This window comes from Gastrolobium bilobum, unplaced genomic scaffold (genome assembly GCF_033153095.1).
Source record: "Gastrolobium bilobum isolate Gb01-03AN ecotype WA unplaced genomic scaffold, APGP_CSIRO_Gbil_v1 utg2134, whole genome shotgun sequence".
Classification (NCBI taxonomy): Eukaryota; Viridiplantae; Streptophyta; class Magnoliopsida; order Fabales; family Fabaceae; genus Gastrolobium; species Gastrolobium bilobum.
Genome location: NW_026899657.1, coordinates 434,723 through 456,423, shown reverse-complemented (window position 1 = coordinate 456,423; position 21,701 = coordinate 434,723). Strand labels below are relative to the sequence as shown.

General features: G+C 34.6%; 2 protein-coding genes across 2 annotated transcripts; one reads left to right on the top strand and one right to left on the bottom strand.

Moving 5' to 3' along the window:
- The first annotated feature begins 332 nt into the window (after window positions 1-332).
- Window positions 333-3,631, top strand: LOC133292336 (protein ULTRAPETALA 1-like). The gene is made up of 3 exons (XM_061490744.1): window positions 333-921; window positions 2,010-2,334; window positions 3,325-3,631. Exons 1-3 carry the CDS (start codon window positions 711-713, stop codon window positions 3,497-3,499), a joined length of 711 nt encoding a protein of 236 aa, XP_061346728.1. The 5' UTR covers window positions 333-710; the 3' UTR covers window positions 3,500-3,631.
- Window positions 3,632-4,950: 1,319 nt separating this feature from the next.
- Window positions 4,951-5,874, bottom strand: LOC133292354 (H/ACA ribonucleoprotein complex non-core subunit NAF1-like). Its single transcript, XM_061490761.1, has one exon. It carries the CDS (start codon window positions 5,872-5,874, stop codon window positions 4,951-4,953), a length of 924 nt encoding a protein of 307 aa, XP_061346745.1.
- Window positions 5,875-21,701: the final 15,827 nt, after the last annotated feature.

Below are 21,701 nucleotides of genomic sequence, written 5' to 3'. Positions count from 1 at the left end.
CATGTCGAACCGTATCGCTGTTTATGCAGTAGGGAACCAAATTCTTCTTCCAAATAGTCTTCTTCATTAAAACTAAACTCAATTTTCGTCCCATTTTTAATGCAATATCATCCAACTTGAACACTATTCCCCGAGAACAGTAGCACAGTGCAACTTCCTAGCAAATAAAAATAAAAATAAAAATAAAAAATTAGAACGAACAACTATCGAAAACCTCGACTATTCCCATGATAGGGACTTCCTATAAACGAATGCCCCCACCCCAAAGCAACCCCTCTCTCTCTCTCTCTATACTGTCATATCATGCAAATAGCTCCCTAAGCCTTTAACCCCCTCACATTACACAACATTTGTTTTGCTTCGCCAGCTCATTCATTCAAACCTATCACCAACCAAACCCCTCTCTCTCTCTCTCTCTCTCTCTCTCCTCTTAATATTTCAACTTTTTATGCCAGATCTCTCGAAGTAACCCTTGGGAGAAGCGTGCTGTGTTGGGCCTTCTCTTCTCTTCTCTTATCTTCCTGAGCGGTTTTTCTCTTCTGGGTATTTCTATCTCGTACCAAAAGTCCATCATTTGGAGGATATCCTTTGTACTTTTCTTTCTGGATTTTTCGCCGCGTATCTCGCTCGACCCACCCACCCTTTATTCGATTTTCCTTCCATACATACCCCTCTTGCCAAAAACAGAGTCTTTTTTAGGGAAAAAAAAAATGGCGAATGGGTTGGAGAGAGAGAGTGGGTTCGTGATGTTCAGTGATGATGAGCTGAGAGAGGTGAGTGGGGTGAAGCGAGTTGGTGACTATGTTGAGGTAACTTGTGGATGTACTAGTCATAGATATGGTGATGCTGTTGGAAGGCTTAGGGTTTTCGTTAATGGCTACCTTGAAATCACTTGTGAATGCACCCCTGGTTGCCAAGAAGGTCTCTCTCTCTCTCTTTGACAATGATGTTTTTGTTTATATGCATGTTGATTTCCTGTGCGTGGCTTTGTTTTGCGTCTTTTGACCTTGATAGGTGTCAGACCTTGAGAGTTTATGTGATGGTGGTTATTTTGCAAGTCTTTTTTATTTTTTTTTGTTGCCGGTTACCCAGTTGAAGTGTATGTTGTTTTGTCCCAGTGAACTCGCTGGTTTGATGATTCTAAACCAGTGGGAAGTGTTTTTTATGCAAATGTAGAAAGTTCTTTATTAGCATGGAGTCTTTTGGAGCTTGAACATAACTTCCTAGTTGTTACATGTTGAATATAATATATCTTGACCATTATGGTTGAGATGAGATGGTCTGACTCTAGGTTTCTCAAACGTCATTGAAATCTGCTTGGAAGAGTCAGCTATTATAAATAATGGGTTTGGTTGTAAAATTTGTTCTCTTCTTTAATGGTATATATATATATATATATATTCTCTGAAGTCTGAAGTGCATGTGTTTCATGAAATGAGCCTTTTTTATTTGGCTTAGGTCGTTGGAGGAAGATATCCCCACTCAAGAGTAGTTCTTTGCTAGGGGACCTGGGGTAAATCAATGCCTTGGGGCAGGGGTTGAAATTCGAATATTATCCTTAGATACACCATGCATCTGCATTGTCATTTTAAGTTTGTTTCATGAATAGATTATCTGCATAGTTTTGCTTTCAGAATGCATTTATATGTTCAGGCACAAGGTATCAAAGCACAGCATGAGAATTTAAATAATTTCTTCAATAATTCTACATGAAATACTGACATAGAAAATAAATTTTGATGGAGTTGCTATTGTAGCATGTCATTTTGATTGAATGTGATAATCACTTGACAGATCAGCATCCGAGGAAGAGAGTGTACCATTTATTGTGTATAAAATTCTGAATTTTTATCATTAAAAAATATTTCTTATCCAAATTTAATTTTCTACCTTCCTTGACATGTAATGTTGAATCAGAATGCTATATTTGTTTGTTACAGTGTTCTTCTTTCTAGAATTTTTATTTAAATCATGACTTTCTTATTTGCATAATGGTGTTTCACTATTAGAGAAGTTGACTCCTGCTGCGTTTGAGAAACATTCTGGAAGAGAGACAGCCAGAAAATGGAAGAATAATATCTGGGTAATAGTTAATGGTGAGAAGGTTCCATTGTTTAAAACAGTGCTGCTCAAATACTACAATCAAGTATCAAGAACTGCTAATGGGTCCCATAGATCCCAAAATGGACGAGCTTGCCACCGTGATGAGTTTGTTCACTGTACTAGGTGTAACAAAGAGCGCAGGTTCCGTCTCAGGACTAAAGATGAATGTCGCATTCACCATGATGCTTTGGCTGATACGAATTGGAAATGTTCTGATCTTCCATATGACAGGTATACTAATCTCTTGTATTACAATTCCTCAATAAGATAAAAGCTAAATGATTAAGTTATGCTTTCAATGCTGATGTTAGAAATGTCCATGTGTCGGATTAGAGCTCATATTTATCCCTAGTCCTTACTTTTAATTAATTTTTGTTTAACCAAATAGCATTTTCTATCTATAAATTTGTTTATTGAAGGAAATGGTTTATGGCTATTTTCCGAGGTAGGCTGCTTTTGTTATTTTTTCTGTTTCTGTTTCCCTTGTTAGCTTTTCAAGGTATTGTAAGGAATCCTTGATAACCTGTAGTCTCTTCCACCGTGCTGCTTAACATGAATTAATTTTTGTCTAAATCCAAATTGAATTTTCTATCTATAAATTTATATGAAATAAATGGTTTATTGCCACTTTCCAAGTTAGGTTAACTTTGATCCTTTTTCTGTTTTATTACCTTTGCTAGCATCTAAAGATATGGTAAGGAATCCTTGATAGTCTACCTCCACCACCACACACACTAAAGTTGCACTCATCATTATTCTACTGCCTTTAACTTTCTCAAATGTTGTATACAGAATATTGTCTCTATACAGTTTCCAATCCCTCTAAAGTTCCTCAAATAAAAGCATCTGGCCAAATCAAAATGTACCTTTCTGACAAACAAAAGGATATATTTTCCGGGATTCATATCAATATTACATATTAACCATGAATTCAGTGTTTTTACAATCCCAATAAGTTGATTATATTTCATCTGGAATTTATAAAATTGTCTGCATCCAGTCAAGAGGATAAAGCAATGATACAAGTCCAAGGTGTAAACTGTATAGTTAAAAATTTATAAAAATCCTTCAGAGATAACAGCTTCAGTTGTTCAACAATAGAATTTGTACTTCTCAAACCCAATTACTGGGATATTTTGTATATTCACCAGTACTATATTTACATGATTGCTATGCATTTCATGGAGAAATTATTAGTAATAACTGTAACCTATATTTCAGAATTACATGTGATGATGAAGAAGAAAGAGCAAGTCGCAGAGTTTACAGGGGATGCACTCGTTCTCCAACATGCAAAGGATGCACTTCTTGTGTGTGCTTTGGGTGTGATATATGCCGTTTTTCAGATTGCAGTTGCCAGACTTGTACTGACTTTACAAGGAATGCCAAAGCTTGAGTCCAAAGACTGGGTTCCTAAAGTTCTGATTTTGAGTACCATTCTCTTTGTATGGACTGTGAAGTACTTACCAGTCCTAGTTAAACATTCAATGTTCTCATTTACTGGATTATTAATTTCAATTAAATATTTTCTGTGTTTTATTAACCTGTCTTCCTAGGCATTAAAAATAAAAAAATACAAGTATTTAGTATATTAAAATCTTATTAAATATTTAATATTTTATTAATTAAGATGATTTAACAAAAGGAAATATATATTATTTTTAATCTCTTAACATATTTTTTAAAGGCAAATGAAAGATCATTTTTTATTTTTTTTAATCTTTTGAGGAAAGGTTTTGTACCTCACTCAGCCCAAGTAGTCTATGCACAGTTGGACATAGTAGTCCTCCCCAAAGGGGCTTGCTTTTCTCTGTGATCCACCGGAGGAAAGGGTATGTACGAAAAGGTTATCTTGTTTCTGAGACTCGCCTTTGTATCTTTTATGAGATTTATTATTCTTATGTTACATAAGAAAGAATTTATCTCTTACACACACAAATTCAAGATGAGTTTCATATTTTTTTTTTTTTTTTCTCCTCTGAAAGTGGATTTCACCCGCATAAATGAGTCTGTGGGAGATGATAATAATCTCCTACTGCACGAGAAAATTATTGCTCATCTTTTATCTCACAAACAGAGCATGCGGTTAATTATTTGGACTGACTATGGTAAACAACCAATGAGCGTTTGATGGTTCTAATTCATGTTTAAGATAAACGACTTCCAAAGGCTGAATCAGGTTAATTAGTGGCTTTTATGATTGGAATATTAAAGACTTATCCTTGCTGAATAGGGTTGGTAAGTTGGTGACTTTAATGGATGGAGATTAAATATTTATCAATGCTTTTGATTTAGATTATACTTCTCGTACATTTGACAATTGCTACATTTCCTACCATCATTCTAATGGAGAGGATGTAAGTCATTTGATCTTAACAATTAACATGAGGGGGCATAAATCATAGCGTGCTCATACCATCAGTGTATAAGACAGTTCAGTCTAGACATTTTTTTTGGAGGTTACCAAAAGAAAGTTCCAATGAGAATGCAAATGTTAGCCGTTTGCAAGAAACCTGATTAAGACTATGTTCACCTGTCTTGTATCCTGATTAATGAAGTATTGCTACCAAGAAACCCACTAATCAATGAAGTAGGCGTATGTCAAACTTGGCGAAGCTTGTAGCTATAACGTGCCACCGCATATTTTCTCTCGTCAACCAAAGAGGAAACCGTTGGTACCAAACTATACAAGCCAACTCTAATGAAAACAAGTGACGACGGTAAAAAATATAAGTTAAGAATTCATTCTAATTCTATGAATTACAAGAAAAAGTGAAGCACGCAGTGCCTCCACAATAGCCCAACCAGGAAAAATTGTTTCAATGTGCATTGAAGTAACAATGAACTTCACTTGGCTGGTCGCCAGCCTTTCCTACCACCTCTTTGAAATGTTTTTCTCCCGTGGTTAGCAGATGCGCCTGGATTAAATTGATGGGGAGTATACTGATTGAAAGGAATAGAACTAGAATGAACATTTATATTTGGTTGAATCTGCGGGAAGGGTGAGCTCAACCCAAATGTAATTTGGTTTTGATCCACAGGTCCTTGTGCATACATGGGTTGTGCAAATATATTGGGCTGTACTCTAGGAAATATAGGTGGTGGAGGAAACCCGTGGCTGGGATTTAACTGCTGTTGAAATGGAATTCCTGCAACAGGCAACTGATGAGGAATTTGATTATTTTCTAGGTACCATGATACACCATTTGTAGGATATCCATTAGGAAGCATTGCAGACTGTGGCAGCGGAAGTGCTGTCCGATTTGTCCAAACTCCACTTGTAGTTGAGTTAGGCCCTGCATTTGCGGGAGGAAATGGCCCAGAAAGGCCTTGTCCAATGCCTGAAAATGATGAACAATGTCCATGATCAAGCAATGGCGTCGCAGGTGCTACAGGGAATGCAGGCACGAAACCATCTTTTTGTGGAACTTTCTTTCTATTGTTTTTCCTCTTCCCAGGATTTTGACTATTTATGCCTCTCTTTGTCGTTCTTTGCATTCTCTTGTATTCGGCCTCTCTCTCATCATCTGAAAATTCTTCTTCATCGGACACCTCTTCATCATTTGCACCAGACGCATCATATCCTTTCTTGTAAAGATCCTTGTTATTAAGCAAATGACTGGCAAATTCGGGAACACAAGAGATCAAAGTGCCCCCATGGATCCCCTCAGGGACTTCCTTTTCAGAATTAAATCTCACGATATAATAAGGATTTTTGACTGGTCCAAAGATCTCATCAATTAATCCTAGTGGTGTTTGGCTTTCGGTCATCCAGAGAATAGAACCCTCACGAAGAGGGTCATGCTTCTCCACCCCTTCCACAATGACTTGAGCACCAAGAATCTGTAAAACGGGTTACTGGATTAAGTTGATTCCAACAGTAACTGGTATCCCTTCTGATCTGTTTCCTCTTGCCATATTATCCAATATAGTCGCAAACAAACAGACTAGGGGATACCATGCAACCTAAAGAAATTAAAAACTTGCAACCAATACAGTTTGCACTAGAATGCCTATTTTGCTTCTCTTATCAGACATGAGGTTTCTGTCAGCTTACCGACATAACAACTCCCACTGGCAGCATTTGATGATGTGGTTCTAAGGTCACATTCACAGGAGGAACTAAAGGAAGAATCTGAAAAGTTCACAACCAAAAGAAAAAACCCAAAGCAAAATAAAATTAAACAATATCCATTGACAAAATAAATAAATAAACAAAAAACAGCGCACAGCAAGGCCTGCTAGTTATTCAGATTAGTTTTAGATAATATAGAATAAAACGCACCCTTCACCGGCATTCGTGTGTAACATATATTCCATTGAGTAACAAAAGATTATACAAATTTCTTTTATTCAAACTTTCTTCAATTTCCCTAATATAGATTCAAAGTAAAAGATCAAAGACTCAACAGGTCAAAGGCTATGCTTTAACCGGTGAGAGTATAATCAGCTCACAATAATATGCCAGAACAGACCAAACTCATAATTAAACATCTTGAGAGTGAAATCACAGGATTCAAACCCACCAAGTGCATGTCTTTAATTGTAATGTGATAATCACCAATAAAAAAGGGTATAATATAGAATTTATCTGTAAAAGAGTTCATAGACTAGCTTAGGGGATGAGACTGTTGTTACGATCTAGTTGCAAGGTATGGGACTTGGAGTCTGACATCATAAACATAAAGGTTCTAATGTGGGGTTTATAGAGAGTTTGAGCTCTCTTATCTTACAAGCTAAATTTTGGGGTGAGACTCTCCCATGGTTCGTATCAATTGATATCAAAGCTTCTACTATGTCTCCCAGTTGCAAATGAGTGGTGCGACTGGTGACACTGGCATTGCAGTATTCGTCCAGGATTAGTAAAAAACTAGTGCCAAGCTAACTCGCGTAGAAGCCGGGGATGCAGAGCATAATGGGATGTTACAATCCAGTTGTAAAGTGTGGAACTTGGAGTCTCACATCAGAAGCATAAGGTTCTGGTGTGGGATTTATAGGGACTTTGGAATCTCCTACCTTACAAGCTAGCTTTTAGGATGAGACTCTCCCAAGATTCATATCAACTATAATGTCAAAAGGGGGAGAAAAAATGTAAAGTCACTTTTTTTTTGTATTTCGTCACTTTTTACTAAGAGGTAAATGTGGTTGGCAACTTTTGACTTTAAAGAGACACGGTTGGCATGATTGATGGTGCTGAAAAAAATAGGAAGAGGTTTTCACCTATAGATACATGCCTCATCCGTTAGTTTCGTCATCCTAGTTTAAGAGTGAAAATACATTTAGAGTCTTCTAAATACTTCTCTTATTTTGTACAGAAAGAGGTGTGTGCTCCCATTTCAAGAGAAAGTAATTGTTCTCGCCATGCATTGAGAGAGAAGTTATAATTTCCTCCATTTTGTGAAAAATCTTCTACTCTTACCCAGGGTTTTTTCCTTTTCAATTGATGGCTTTAACTTAAATAATGTGAGTCAATTCCTAATTTTCTGGACTCTTATGGTTTCTATAACTCTAGTACCCTACAGAGACCTCTCACCAGAATCCCCAACCACATCTAAATAAACCACTGATATCCATTATTTTTTAAAAAGATTATGTGAACGCATCTAAGAATAAGACTTCACAGCCAAACTTGTAAACAAAGTCAGACTCATCTGAACAGAATATACAGAAAGTGGTTCTTTCACCTGCATTACTAGCTCAATTTAGCCATTTATTAAAGAGTTTATAACAGAAATTTTTTCAATGGATGATAAATAAAAACAACACCTCAAGCTCATTCCTTGACTTAATGCGACCACCCTTGTCATGGTCATCATCACCAATATCATAATCATCATCATCATAATTAAGAATTCCCCAACTAGTAATTTCCTCTGGACCTTCTTCACCATCATCATCATTATCAACAGCATCAGAATCTACTATTTCACCTTCTTCGATTTCCCCTTTCTCATCCAGTGGTTCCTCATCACTATCACCGCTGCTGCTGCTGCTGCTTGCGGAGAAACTCGAAGACGATGTGGCGGTGTCACTGACACTCTCAGATTCAGAACTTTCACTCTCATCCTTAACCACATTATCAACTTTTATCTCATCACTAACATCGCCACTTCCATTTCCCCCAATTTCAACTAAGCTGATTTTCTCAATCCCTTTCTCAATACTATTACTGGAACAATCCAGATCGGAAGATCCTGACCTGGATCCGACAGCAATTGGGTCGGATCCATCGTCGTCATTTTGAACAGGAATGTCTGGCATGTAATCGAAATTGATGAACGAATCGGCAAGAGCAAAGCCGCTGAGTTGAAGCGAGTCTTCAACCTCAGCCATCTCCTGGCACTGGAAAATTAGGGTTAGGAACCCAGAGAATTGAAATTAATAGGAAGGGCACATTTCCCATATCGGTAAGGAGGGTTTGGGTTTTTGGTTTTGGTTTTGGAAAGTTTTTCGCTCCTAAAACCCTTAAACCCTAGACGCGCCCCTGCAGGGTTTAATTGGAGCAGTTTTGAAAGTTGGAATACGATGGCGTTTAATTATTATTAGTTAATATTTTTTGGTTTATTTATTTATTTTTATTTTTTTTGAAAGTTGGTTTATTTATTTTTTGACTTTGTCTTTTACTATACATATTTTCAAGTTGGAAAGCCCGTTGAGGATGTTGGGCCTATCGGACCCAATAATGGATTTGTTATTGGGTTATCTGACCAAAAAAAAAAATTATCTTTCAATTCCATCCAGCCTGTTGTGATTTTGGAGGAAAATTTTTAAGTTGTTTTTTTTTTAAACATATATATATTATTATAAGCTTTTAAGTTAACAAAAACATATGTTAGAAATTGCGGATTTTGGCGGCCATTGATAACCGACAATACTTTACCTCTCACAGACCAAAAAAAATTCAAATAAAGAAGAGACGAGTGCTTCTAGATAAAGTTATATTAAGTAATTCTAAATTATGCTATTTTAAGGTTTAAAAAAAATGCAGGGTGTTTTACAAATTTTACTTTCCTTTTATATTATGAAATTTATTAAAATACTTTGTATATTTTTTTCAAATCTCAAAATTATATCATTTTGAATTTTAAAAAAATAATTTTCTTATATTATCATAGATAAGTTCATTAAATTTTTAGTTGTCATTTGTGGCTTTTTATATATGTATATAAATAATTTTCACTTAGAAACAATAATACACTTTTAATTTTGTCCCATGCATTCACACGAAGAACACAAGACAATATTCTCGCTGAATGCATTCTTGGGGAGGGGGCTGAACCTTTAGCCATCACTGTTCCCCCGCACTCCAGATTAGTCTCATAGCCGGCTCAAAGAGTCGAAGCTCGTGGGGATACCGGAGGGAGCCAACTCGTCTCAAAGAGATAATTAGGGTTGGGTAACTCCAAAAAAAAAGAAAAAAAAAAAGAACACAAGACAATTTCTTTCGGTGGCGTTTGGTATAACATATTTTTTTGGATTCTCGAAAAATTGAATTTTTCTAAATTTTTAATTTTGAGATATTATCGTAAACTGAATATTTTCATCATATTTTTTAAAATCAAGATTCACAGATAAAAAAAATTCTTCTCCACCAAACGTTCCCTTAGTGTAAAATTAAGTCTGACATCTCGAAGTTGTAACATGCACCGGGGCAGAAGAAAAAGAGGAGTACCTAAATGAAAGGACACTGAAGTGCGCTATGAAGCACCGACACTTCGAAATTCCTAACGTGTCGTGTCCTACACTTTTCGACACTCACCGATACTCGGAGACTTCCCGACACTCCAATATTCATTGCAAAGACTCAAAAAGGTTCAAAGGTTACATTGCGTTATATTTTGAGTTCCAACTATTAGATTCCTTGGATTACAATTACTATTTTGTTGAATTTAATATAAACATTTGGGATATCTTGTGTTTCTTTACAAAATTGACGAGTATTATAAGTTTATCTTTACTTTTTTGTTAAATTATTGAATATTAAATATATTATACACTACATAAATTAAAAAAATTATATAATATCAAAATGTGTCGAAATTTAATATTTTTTAGAATTAACATGTCGTATCTCGTATCACATGTCGATGTCGGTCCAACATAACAAGTGTATATGTATGTGATCGATCGCTTGATAAAACTTCCCAAGTTGTTTTTAATGATTACCGCTTTCTACAATGGAACTGGACAAAAATGAAAAATAATATATAACTGTGCTGTAAATTTTCGAAAATGACCTAATAAAGAACTTAAATACTCTTTATCTTTTTGCTAAAAAATAAAATAAAATTTGTGGCAAACCAGCCTAATTTATAGATTTAAATTTTTGTCTGATTACTCTATTACCTAATAATTAGCACAATCACCAAACTGCGTGAATCAATTTATGAATATTGTTTATGCTTAATCAATACTCTTGAGTTCAAATCTTAATATGCAATTATGCAATTATATTAAGGAGAATATTGATAAGTATCACTTCAATCCAAAATCTTAAAGCATTAGGTAAAGTTAAATTAATTATTTTATATTTTTCTAACATATTCTCTCAGACAAGAACTCTTTAGGCTTGGATATGGTATATGCCTATTTTTGTTCTGCCTTGTGCTACACAAGCCTTTTTTATTTATTTATTTGCATGTGCTTTTTTTAATCCCACCTGGAAGTGAGGGTAGTAATAATCAAACTCATGACCTCGTGGTTACTGAAACTTTGATACTATGATAAACGTCACTTCAACTTAAAATCTTAAAATATTAGGTGAGGTTAAATTAATTATTTTATATCTCTCTAACAAATATATTTCTCATGTTATATGAGATAAATGTCTCATGCAACACATAAAAAAATAAATAAAACCCACTAAGGAGAATAAAGAAAGAGAAAAAATATGCTTACCAAAAAAAGAAAGAGAGAAAATATGTCTCACTCACTCTGTATATGTTGTACGAGATAAAATTATCACATATAATATGATAAACATATTTTCCTTATATTAGAAATATACTAGAAAGCAGCCTTTCTAATTGAATCATCTTGACCATCATCTTCCTTTGCTTATTCGAAATCCAATTGCATCTCAATGGTAACTCTAATTTATCAATATTTCAAAAAATTTGATGTGTTTTGTCTGACACTCTGACATTCTCCGATATTCTAACACACATTGCAAAGACTCAAAAAAGAATTCGAAGACTGTATTGCGCTGTATTTTTAGTTCTATTTATTAGATTTGCTAGATTATAATTATCATTTTATTAAATTTAATATAAATATTTGTAATATCATATGTTTTTTTTGAAAAATTAATGGATATTATAAGTTTAGTTTTATTTTTTTATTAAATTATTAAATATTAAATATAATATACATTACATAAATTAAAAATAATATTTAATATCAAAATATATTTTAACATGTCAAAGTCTAATAATTTTTTAAAATTAATTTAATAGAGTGTTATGCCATATAATATAGTGTTCCATATCTAATTTAATTTTTAAAATTAATTTAATATAGTGTCATTCCATATAGTGTTCCGTATCTCGTATCCCGTATTAATCAATCGTAGACTCTCATTATATATTTGTACAGAATTTGGTAAGCTACCCTAGTAATATAGCAGCAAGTGCTTTGATGTCAATACAGAAAAGCTGCGAATCATTAACTATTCTGCATTTCCATGTCTACCCACTGTCAATGGCAGTTGTGGGGCCTCTAATAGAGAGCATTTTTAATTTTAGTGCAACCGTCGAGTACTTAGTGCTAGAGCTCGGTGCCACCGTATTTTTATAACTATATATTTTGAAAAGTATATAATTATAATATTAAAATTAATTGTTTTTTATGTTAATTGACATTTAAAAAAATAGATTTTATAATTATCATTTTACATGAGAATTGAAATCTCATGTCATAGAGATAAAAAGCACGTGGAACTCATATGTTAGAAAAATCATATGCGGGACCCATATCGGAACAAAAAATGAAGGGTGTGTAAAAAAATTCTAACTCTCATGTTACATAAGAATTATAAAATCCAAAAAAATTTAAATTTACAATTATATATTCCTCAAAATATATAATTATAATATTATCATGCGATTGCACTCAAAATATTTTCCTCTAATAGAGGCACAGTATCTCATGGCATGGTTGCCTCGACACGCTTTGTGTAGAAAAATACATGTTGCATTTAAAGTTTACACTCCCATCCACATGTGACTGAATCTTTGCACTTTTTGTCGCATGGTCAAGGGAACAAAATTAGGGAGAGTAGTTGCATGAAGCAACCTAGTCAGATATCTCAGAGTAAACGCTCACTTCTCACTTCTCACTTCTCAGATCCGTGTATAATGGATCATTTGTTTATTGTTCGGTCTAGCTTTTGTTTATTTCAAGTGAATCATTTTATTAGGGGCAGGGTAGGCCTTGAACCGTACTAAAATTTGAAAATTAATCACATTTTTAACATGATTAAATAATTGTGGTTAAATTTTTGAATAAAATTTAATTTTAAGTTTTATCTAAATTTTTATTTACCCTAACTCAATAAATGAGTTGGTTCCATCAGTGATATCACCTCTGTGAAATGAAGCATTGACCCCGGATTCTTGATTTATTTGTTCTAGGGAAAAATTCATATATATATGGATGAATTCATATTTAATTTATATTGATGCTTTATTACACTATTTTTTTTGCGTAGATCTTTACATATCCGTATTTTATATCATTGATATCTCTCTCTTTCTTTCACCTCATCACCTTATTTATCCATATATTTTTATTGCTTTACAACCCAGAATCAGATTCGTTTTTTTCTTTTTTTTGTTTATGAAAAATTTAAGTTGCTTGTTATCAAAAAAATAATAATTTAAGTTGCTATAATCATATCCACTAATATATCAAATCTTTATTTATATTTTCTATTTTTACTAGTTCTTGAGATCCGGAGAAAGAAAAGCAATGAGTTGGTTATTAGTTCTTTATTCATTAAATTCATATTATAGATTGTTTTTTTGAATTTAAAGCAATCTAAAAAAAACCAACGAGTCGCACACTAAGCATAGCAATTCTATCAATATCCAATGATTCATTGAACTTTTTTGGATCTGCAATGCACTATTGCTACAACAAACCCAAATTAACAAACTTATCCTTGTTCCAACGCTCACTCATTTCTTTCAATATTGACAGAAAATATATATTTAATTTAAAACCTATTAATCACCGACCCACAATCTTTTTCACCTAAAGCCCCTTATTTAAGCAACTTTGCTGACTTAGGAGGGTGTTTGGTAGAAGAGTTTTTTTCGAGTGTCTAGGAAAGTTGAGATGATTTTCCTAATTGATCGTGTTTGATAAGAGATTTTAAAAAATTTGTCCATCATTCAGATTTGCATATCAATCTTAGTTTCTATGTAAAGTTAAAAAAATTGCCCATCATTCGGATTTGGCCAGTCAAGCATGAGCCCAAGACCAACCAATCCAGTCAAGCATGAGCGCAAGACCAACCAATCCAGTCACGCATAAGCGCAAGACCATCCAATGCAGTCAAGCATAAGCGCAAGTGTAACACCCCGTGTATACCCGATTTGTTATCATGTTATCGTATTAAGCAGCGCTTAATAAAAATGCAAAATAAACTTTTTGCTTTCAATTATGACGTCATTGTTAATTACCAAGTTAATTACTTAGTCCTTTTCAAAATATTGTCTGTATATAAATTTCAATAAAACAACTAATTGAAATACCTCAATATATAAATAACTGTGAGTATCTAAATCACGGAGCTACAACACGTAGTCCGGACTATAATCCTGATACAATTATACAACTCGAATCTAAATCAACAAAGTCAACACAATGTGGCATGGACAACCCCCACGCTCACCAAATAAGGCAGCAAAGCCTAACATAGTCTCAAATCAAATAACATGATAATAAATAAATAACATGTCAACATCCAAGCATATTATCATAAACAACATATATCTCAACTCAGCTCCGGCCTCCTGCCGCCCAAGGTATCAACCCCCGAGTTACCTGAACCTGAAAATGTGCCCCCAAACGTGGGGTGAGATCTCTAAAAAGAAATCTCACTAAGACAAAGGGTCCTCAAGGATTTCTCCACCCCAAGCTCACTTATATGTGCAATATAAGTTCAAAAATCAGTAAAAACAGTATAAGTTCCAAAATCAGTGCAACGCAGCAGAATAATCATGTCATGTGTGTCAGATATTCTATTGGCCAGAGAAATGCAGGATTTACATACGTCTATTACCTACAATTAGTGCAAGACTCCACTTGCACTCACCCACAGAATCACCCTATTGTATGTCTCATACACGCTCAGGCTTACCGTCTAGGTGGAACAACACAAGCATATCATAAGGCACTTGCACATACAGCTCAACAACATTTTAAATATCCAAACATGAAAACACATAATGTATATAAACCATTCCCCCATGGGGTATGGTGGAACCAACAATGGCTAAACCGAGGACACGAAAGCTTACCTCTTAAGTAATCAATCCAAGCCAAGTCCACACAAGCTCGAAGTCACCAAACAGCACAATCATAGTCTGTTTATACAATAAATAATCATTAATATTCATTGTTCATGGCTCAATTAAGTGATTAAGGCTTTCCAACTTGTTTTAGGTGATGTCATGCAAATTCTGCAGGAGGTATTCGAATACTCCTCGATGAGTATCCGAATACTCCAAGTCTCTAGAAAGTATCTGAATACTTTCACTAAGGTATTCGCATACCACATGGTATCCGAATACTTTTCCCACGGTATCCGAATACATTTCTCCCAGTATCCGAATACTTTCCAGTATCTGAATACTTCTTCAAAGGTATCTGAATACTTTTCTTCCCAGAAAAGTATCCCAAGTTTGGTCCACGAAAATGCACCACAAGTTTGGTCCTTTACACCGAAAGGTGGCTTCTTGAAGCCTCCAATGACAAGAAAATGGTTCCCTCCACAAGACTCAATAACTCAGCCCACAACACCTCACAAAATAGAACCTAAACTCAGAACACAAATGCTTTTCTCCCACCCAAGTCTCAACCACACTCAACCATGGTGTTTTGATGAAGAAACAATGGAGAAAAGTGGTCACTTTGGAGGTTTATATGGAGAAATGAAGGTGGAAAGATGAGGGAAACCAACTCAGAAAATGGAGGAACGTAGAATCAGTTTTGAAGAATGAAAACTGACCTAGAAAGGTGTGCCCTTAAGTATATATAGTATACTTAAGTTTTAATCGTCAGTATTAGCGCTAATAGCTAGGCTTATCATTTTAATCTCAAAATTGGGATTCTGAACCTAGCCATTTTTTTAAGATTATTCATATTTTTATTTTATTTTTCGCAGCACTTTGCCGGTACACACTTTTACATAGCCGGTATCAGTTTTGACGCCAGTTCTCATTATTTTGACTTGAAACTTGACATACCAGTCCTAAATATTATTATAGGAATATTCCCACACTTATTATAATTTTTCGGGATACTTCCTCGGTACACACTTATACCGTGAGGCAGAACCGGTATCTGCACATTTCGTCAGAAAAACGACTTTCAATATTATTAATCACTTACCATAATTATTTAAGCATTCTCATAATTATTAGGGTCAATTATGAAATTATCTCATCAATCTCATAATTAATTAATTAAATTCCTAAATTAATGGTGCGGTGCGGGTTCTTACAACAAGACCATCCAATCCAGTCAATCATAAGCATAAGCGCAAGACCAACCACAATATAAGAACATGCGTATACACCCAATTATCACACCAATGTACACACATGCTATACAAACCAAAACTACCCACACGAGTGTGGTGGAGCAATAAGGGGCAAAGTCCCCAAAATCTAAGAGTTTACCTCTTTGAAGCTTATCGTCTAACATCCTCTTAGTATGATCCGCATAATATCACTAATGACAATTGTCCAACCTATTCACAAGGTGGAAGTTAATCAACAATCAACAAATATTCTTTAATTTCCACACACTTAAGGCTTAGGAACTTACCATAATCCTTGAAGTTTCAAGAATGCCTAACCCCAACCTAAGGCCGATGTAGAAGATCTATTCTTCAGATAACAAGCAGTAGCCACTACCTCCGCCCAAAACTCAGCTGCCAAGCCTGCACCGCTCAGCATACTCCGTGCTTTCTCCATGAGAGATCGATTTAACCTCTCTACCACCCCACTCTGTTGAGGTGACTAGGGTGTAGTCTTCTACCATTTAGTAAAAGATAAAAACATGTGCACTAAGCAAAAAAATAGATGCAGGCACTATATTCGAGTAGATAAATCATAGGCTATGTTGTAAATTACCAAGGGATGAAATGAAATATAAATAAAATGAAATGAAGAAGATCATTTACTTTGGACTTGGAATTGGAATAATAAAATGTTCTTATAACGCGTTTGGCCCCACAGAGGAATGCATCACTGACTGGTTTGATGCAAGCATATACATGACCTTCTCGATTTAGTTGAGCTTCATCCTCTCCTTTAGCCTGTAATACAGGCACTCCAAGTAGCTCAAAAAGTTCCTATCACCGAACAACAGGTAACTAAAGTGAAAAGCCTTTCAAAAGAACAACAACAAACAAAACAAAAATAAAATACATTTATCCATATCTTCAAAGTATATAACTAAGGAAGTGTTCTTGATATAAGGTATGAAGGCAACATTAGGGAAGAAAATATGAATGAATGCACATGTGTAGCAGCTAAATGCCAAGGTAGAAGAATTATCATACCACACATTCTCGAACCCAAATTAAAAATGTTGGATTCCTTTCAACTGAAACACCCTCTTTAGGCTCTGGAAAGCTAGTCGGATCAACGCCAGCAAACTTGCAATATCTCAAAATCCTAGCCTCTGATTTCATCACTAATGAACACCAGCAACGCTCCAAATTGCAAAGCCACTATATCATGCCAAATTAATATACTAAAATTTTATTTTAAAAGAAAATAATAATAATTTAATATCTCTTCTTTTTTAATTATCCGATTAAAAGGGTCATTAAAAAAACTAAAAATCCTCCCTCCCCTAAAAAAAGCACCAAAGTTATATAACTTTCGCCCTCATCCTCCACCAACAAGCAAAAAGGTTTCAAGAGAAAGAGAGAGAACCTTGGAGAAGATTTTGACGGTGTGGAAGAACATGTTTCTAAGATGGGGTTTTTTGACATTTTTGTCCTTGATGGCATTAATGTGCTGAATAATCCAGAAGGACAGGTCCACAACAACTTTCTTGCTCCTCAAGAAATCAATACCTTCGATGCGTCTATATGGTTCAAGCTTATCCCAAAAATTACCACCAACCCTCATTTTTTTCAGAAAGAATTCAATGAATTGAGTGTACGAGGCTATACTAGCTAAACAAAACAATTGCTTCCTACCTAAGGACCTAACCTAATAATACACAAACAAGAATGAAGATAAACTGAAAAAGTTTAGGATTTTAGCAAACAACAATTTGCAAAATTGGGACTTCCCCTTCGGGCTTTTGTAATTGATTTATTGGGGAAACCACAATTAGCTACATGCATGACAAATCACATTTAAAACGAATGAATCTGAACCATCAATTTTATCAAACACCTAGCGTGCAATTTATGCACACACATGTCACATGGCTTCTCTAACACAATTCAACGAACAAGCAAGCAGTACACGAAAAATGAAAGCCTATAAGGCAGCACCGAAAAGGTTAAGGTGGTTTCATTTCGTTACCCGCTTTGACGAGTACCAAGGGTTTTCTGCTATGCTAAGCGTATAAGTATATACTATATAGACATATATAGAGACATAAGTTATATATATATATATATATATATATATATATATATATATATATATATTTAAGATGATATGGTGTAATTGGTATTATTTAAAAAAAATTAACAAACCGGATATTTAATTTATAAATTGTAAAGACAAAAATGTAAAGAGTAAGAAGTTTGAAATAAAACATTTTTTTGTGATAGTGGTCATAAACTTTAAAAAAAAAAATATTGAAGATTTTTCTTTCTGAAAAGTTTAATATTTTTTTTTGATGGATAGGTTTTTCGTAAAAATTAATATCATATGATATATTTGGAAGAGTTTATATAATATAATACCAAACACCGGGTAATATTATCTTATTCAATATATTATCTTATAATCATACAATACATTGTCAAGTATTATACAGTGCATGACAAATCCTGGGCATATTTGGTGTACAGAATAGGATAACGCCTGATAGTAAGTTAGACCTAATAGTATAAGACCTAATTAAATTTTAATATTATTCAGGGTTTGACATTGTATAGTATAAGATAATATTATCCAGTATTTGGTAATACATTATATAATACTAGATAGGATAAAAATAAATATTTTAGACAATAATACACTTTAATAAAAAATTTATATAATTATTCTAAATAAGTTATACAATATTAATTTTTATAAAAATCTATCTATCAGTATATTCAAAAAATATATTAATTATCTTAGAAATAAAAATTTCCAATATTTTTTTAAAAAAGAGTTCCGGACTACAAAAGTTATATAACTTTCTATTTCATCCTCCACCATCATGCAAAAGGGTTTCAAGAGAAAGAGAGAGAACCTTGGAGAAGATTTTGACGGTGCGAAAGAACATGTTTATAAGATGGGGTTTTTTTGACATTTTTTTCCTTGATGGCATTAATGTGCTGAATAATCCAGAAGGACAGGTCCACACCAACTTTCTTGCTCCTCAAGAAATCAATACCTTCGATGCATCTATAGGGTTCAAGCTTATCCCAAAAATTACCCCTAATCCCCATTTTTTCAGAAAGAATTCAGTGAATTGAGAGTACGAGGCTATACTAGCTAAACAAAACAATTGCTTCCTACCCTAAGTGTAACTCCCCGTGTGCATCGGTGTATTACCATTAATCCAAAATATGCATGCCAATGCCACTACTTAAGCCTCTTTGCCTGAGGTGCGTCAATCATACCACTAGCGGTACTCGAAAATAAGCCCCACACGGGGTGAGATACAATCTCCGTAAACTCAAGGACTTTGTAGGCTCCTCTAACCCTGAGCTCATTTACATGTTATACAGTCATCATAATAGCATATAACATTTAACACATGATAATTCTACTGGCCAAAGAACAATCTAGTCAAGCAGAAACGCAAGACCATCCAATCCAGTCAAGCATAAGCGTAACACCAACCAATCCAGTCAAGCATAAGCGCAAGACCAACCAATCCAGTCAAGCATAAGCGTATGACCAAGCAATCCAGTCAAGCATAAGCGCAAGACCATCCAATCCAGACAAGTATAAGCGAAAGACCAACCACAATAAAATGTTCAAATAATGCGTTTGTCCCCACAGAGATCACTGCCTGGTGTGATGCAAGCATATGCATGACCTTATCTATTTATTTGAGCACAGAGTGCTTCAGCCTCTCCTTTTGCCGTAATACAGGAACTCCAAGTAGCTCAAAATGTTTCTATCACCGAACAACAGGAAACTAACTGGAAAAGCCTTTCAAAAGAACAACAACAAACAAAACAAAACAAAAATACCTGCATCCATATCTGCAAAGTATATAACTAAACAAGTGTTCTTGATATAAGGTATAAAAGCAACATTAGGGAAGAAAATATGAATGAATGCACATGCGTAGCAGCTAGATGCCAAGGTAGAAGAATTATCATACAACACATTCTCGAACCCAAATTAAAAATGTTGGATTTCTTTCAAATGAAACACCTTCTTTAGGCTCTGGAAAGCTAGTCGGATCAACGCCAACAAACTTGCAATATCTCAAAAACCTAGCCTCTGATTTCATCACTAATGAACACCGGCAACGCTCCAAACTGCAAAACCACTATATCATGCCAAATTAATATACTAAAATTTTATTTTAAAAGAAAATAATAATAATTTAATATCTCTTCTTCTTTTTTAATTATCCGATTAAAAGGGTCCTTAAAAAAACTAAAAATCCTCCCTCCCCTAAAAAAAGCACTAAAGTTATATAACTTTCGCCCTCATCCTTCACCAGCAAGCAAAAGGGTTTCAAGAGAAAGAGAGAACCTTGGAGAAGATTTTGACGGTGCGGAAGAACATGTTTCTAAGATGGGGTTTTTTGACATTTTTTTTCCTTGATGGCATTAATGTGCTGAATAATCCAGAAGGACAGGTCCACAACAACTTTCTTGCTCCTCAAGAAATCAATACAATCGATGCGTCTATAGGGTTTAGGCTTATACCAAAAATTACCACCAACCCCCATTTTTCAGAAAGAATTCAGTGAATTGAGAGTACGAGGCTATACTAGCTAAACAAAATAATTTATTTTTACCCTAAGTGTAACACCCCGTGATCACCGGTGTATTATCTTTAATTAAAAAATGCATGCCAATGCCTCTACTTAAGCATCTTGCCCAGAGGTGCGTCAATCATACCACTAGCGTACCCGAAAATATGTCCCACACGGGGTGAGATATAATCTCAGTAAACTCAAGGACTTTGGAGACTCCTCCAACCCTTGAGCTCTCTTACATGTTATACATGCATCATAATAGCATATAACATTTAACACATAATAATTTTACTAGCTAGTGAACAATTTAGTCAAGCATAAGTGCAAGACCATCCAATCCAGTCAAGCATAAGCGCATGACCAACCAATCCAGTCAAGCATAAGTGCAAGAGCATCAAATCCAGTCAAGCATAAGCGCAAGAGCATTCAATCCACTCAAGCATAAGCGCAAGACCATCCGATCCAGTCAAGCATAAGCACATGACCAACCAATCCAGTCAAGCATAAGCAAGACCATCCAATCCAGTCAAGCATAAGTGCAAGACCAACCACAATAAAATGTTCTTATAAAGCGTTTAGCCCCACAGAGGAATGCATCGTTGTCTGGTGTGATGCAAGCATATAGATGACCTTCTCTATTTAATTGAGCACAGTGTGCTTCAGCTTCTCCATTATCCTGTAATACAGGCACTCCAAGTAGCTCAAAAAGTTCTTATCACCGAACAACAGGTAACTAACATGAAAAGACTTTCAAAAGAACAACAACAAACAAAACAAGAATAAAATACCTGAATACATATCTGGAAAGTATATAACTAAGGAAGTGTTCTTGATATAAGGTATGAAAGCAACATTGGGGAAGAAAATATGAATGAATGCACATGTGTAGCAGCTAAATGCCAAGGTAGAAGAATTATCATACCATACATTCTCGAACCCAAATTAAAAATGTTGGATTTCTTTCAACTGAAACACCTTCTTTAGGCTCTAGAAAGCTAATCGGATGCAAACTTGCAATATCTCAAAATCCCAGCCTCTGATTTCATCAGTAATGAACACTGTAACTCTCCAAACTGCAAAACCACTATATCATGCCAAATTAATATACTAAAATTTTATTTTAAAAGAAACTAAAAAGGGTCCTTTAAAATCCTTTCTTTTTCTTTTTTAATTATCCGATTAAAAGTGTCCTTTAAAAAAATTAAAAATCCTCCAAAAAAAAAACGTCAAAATTATATAAC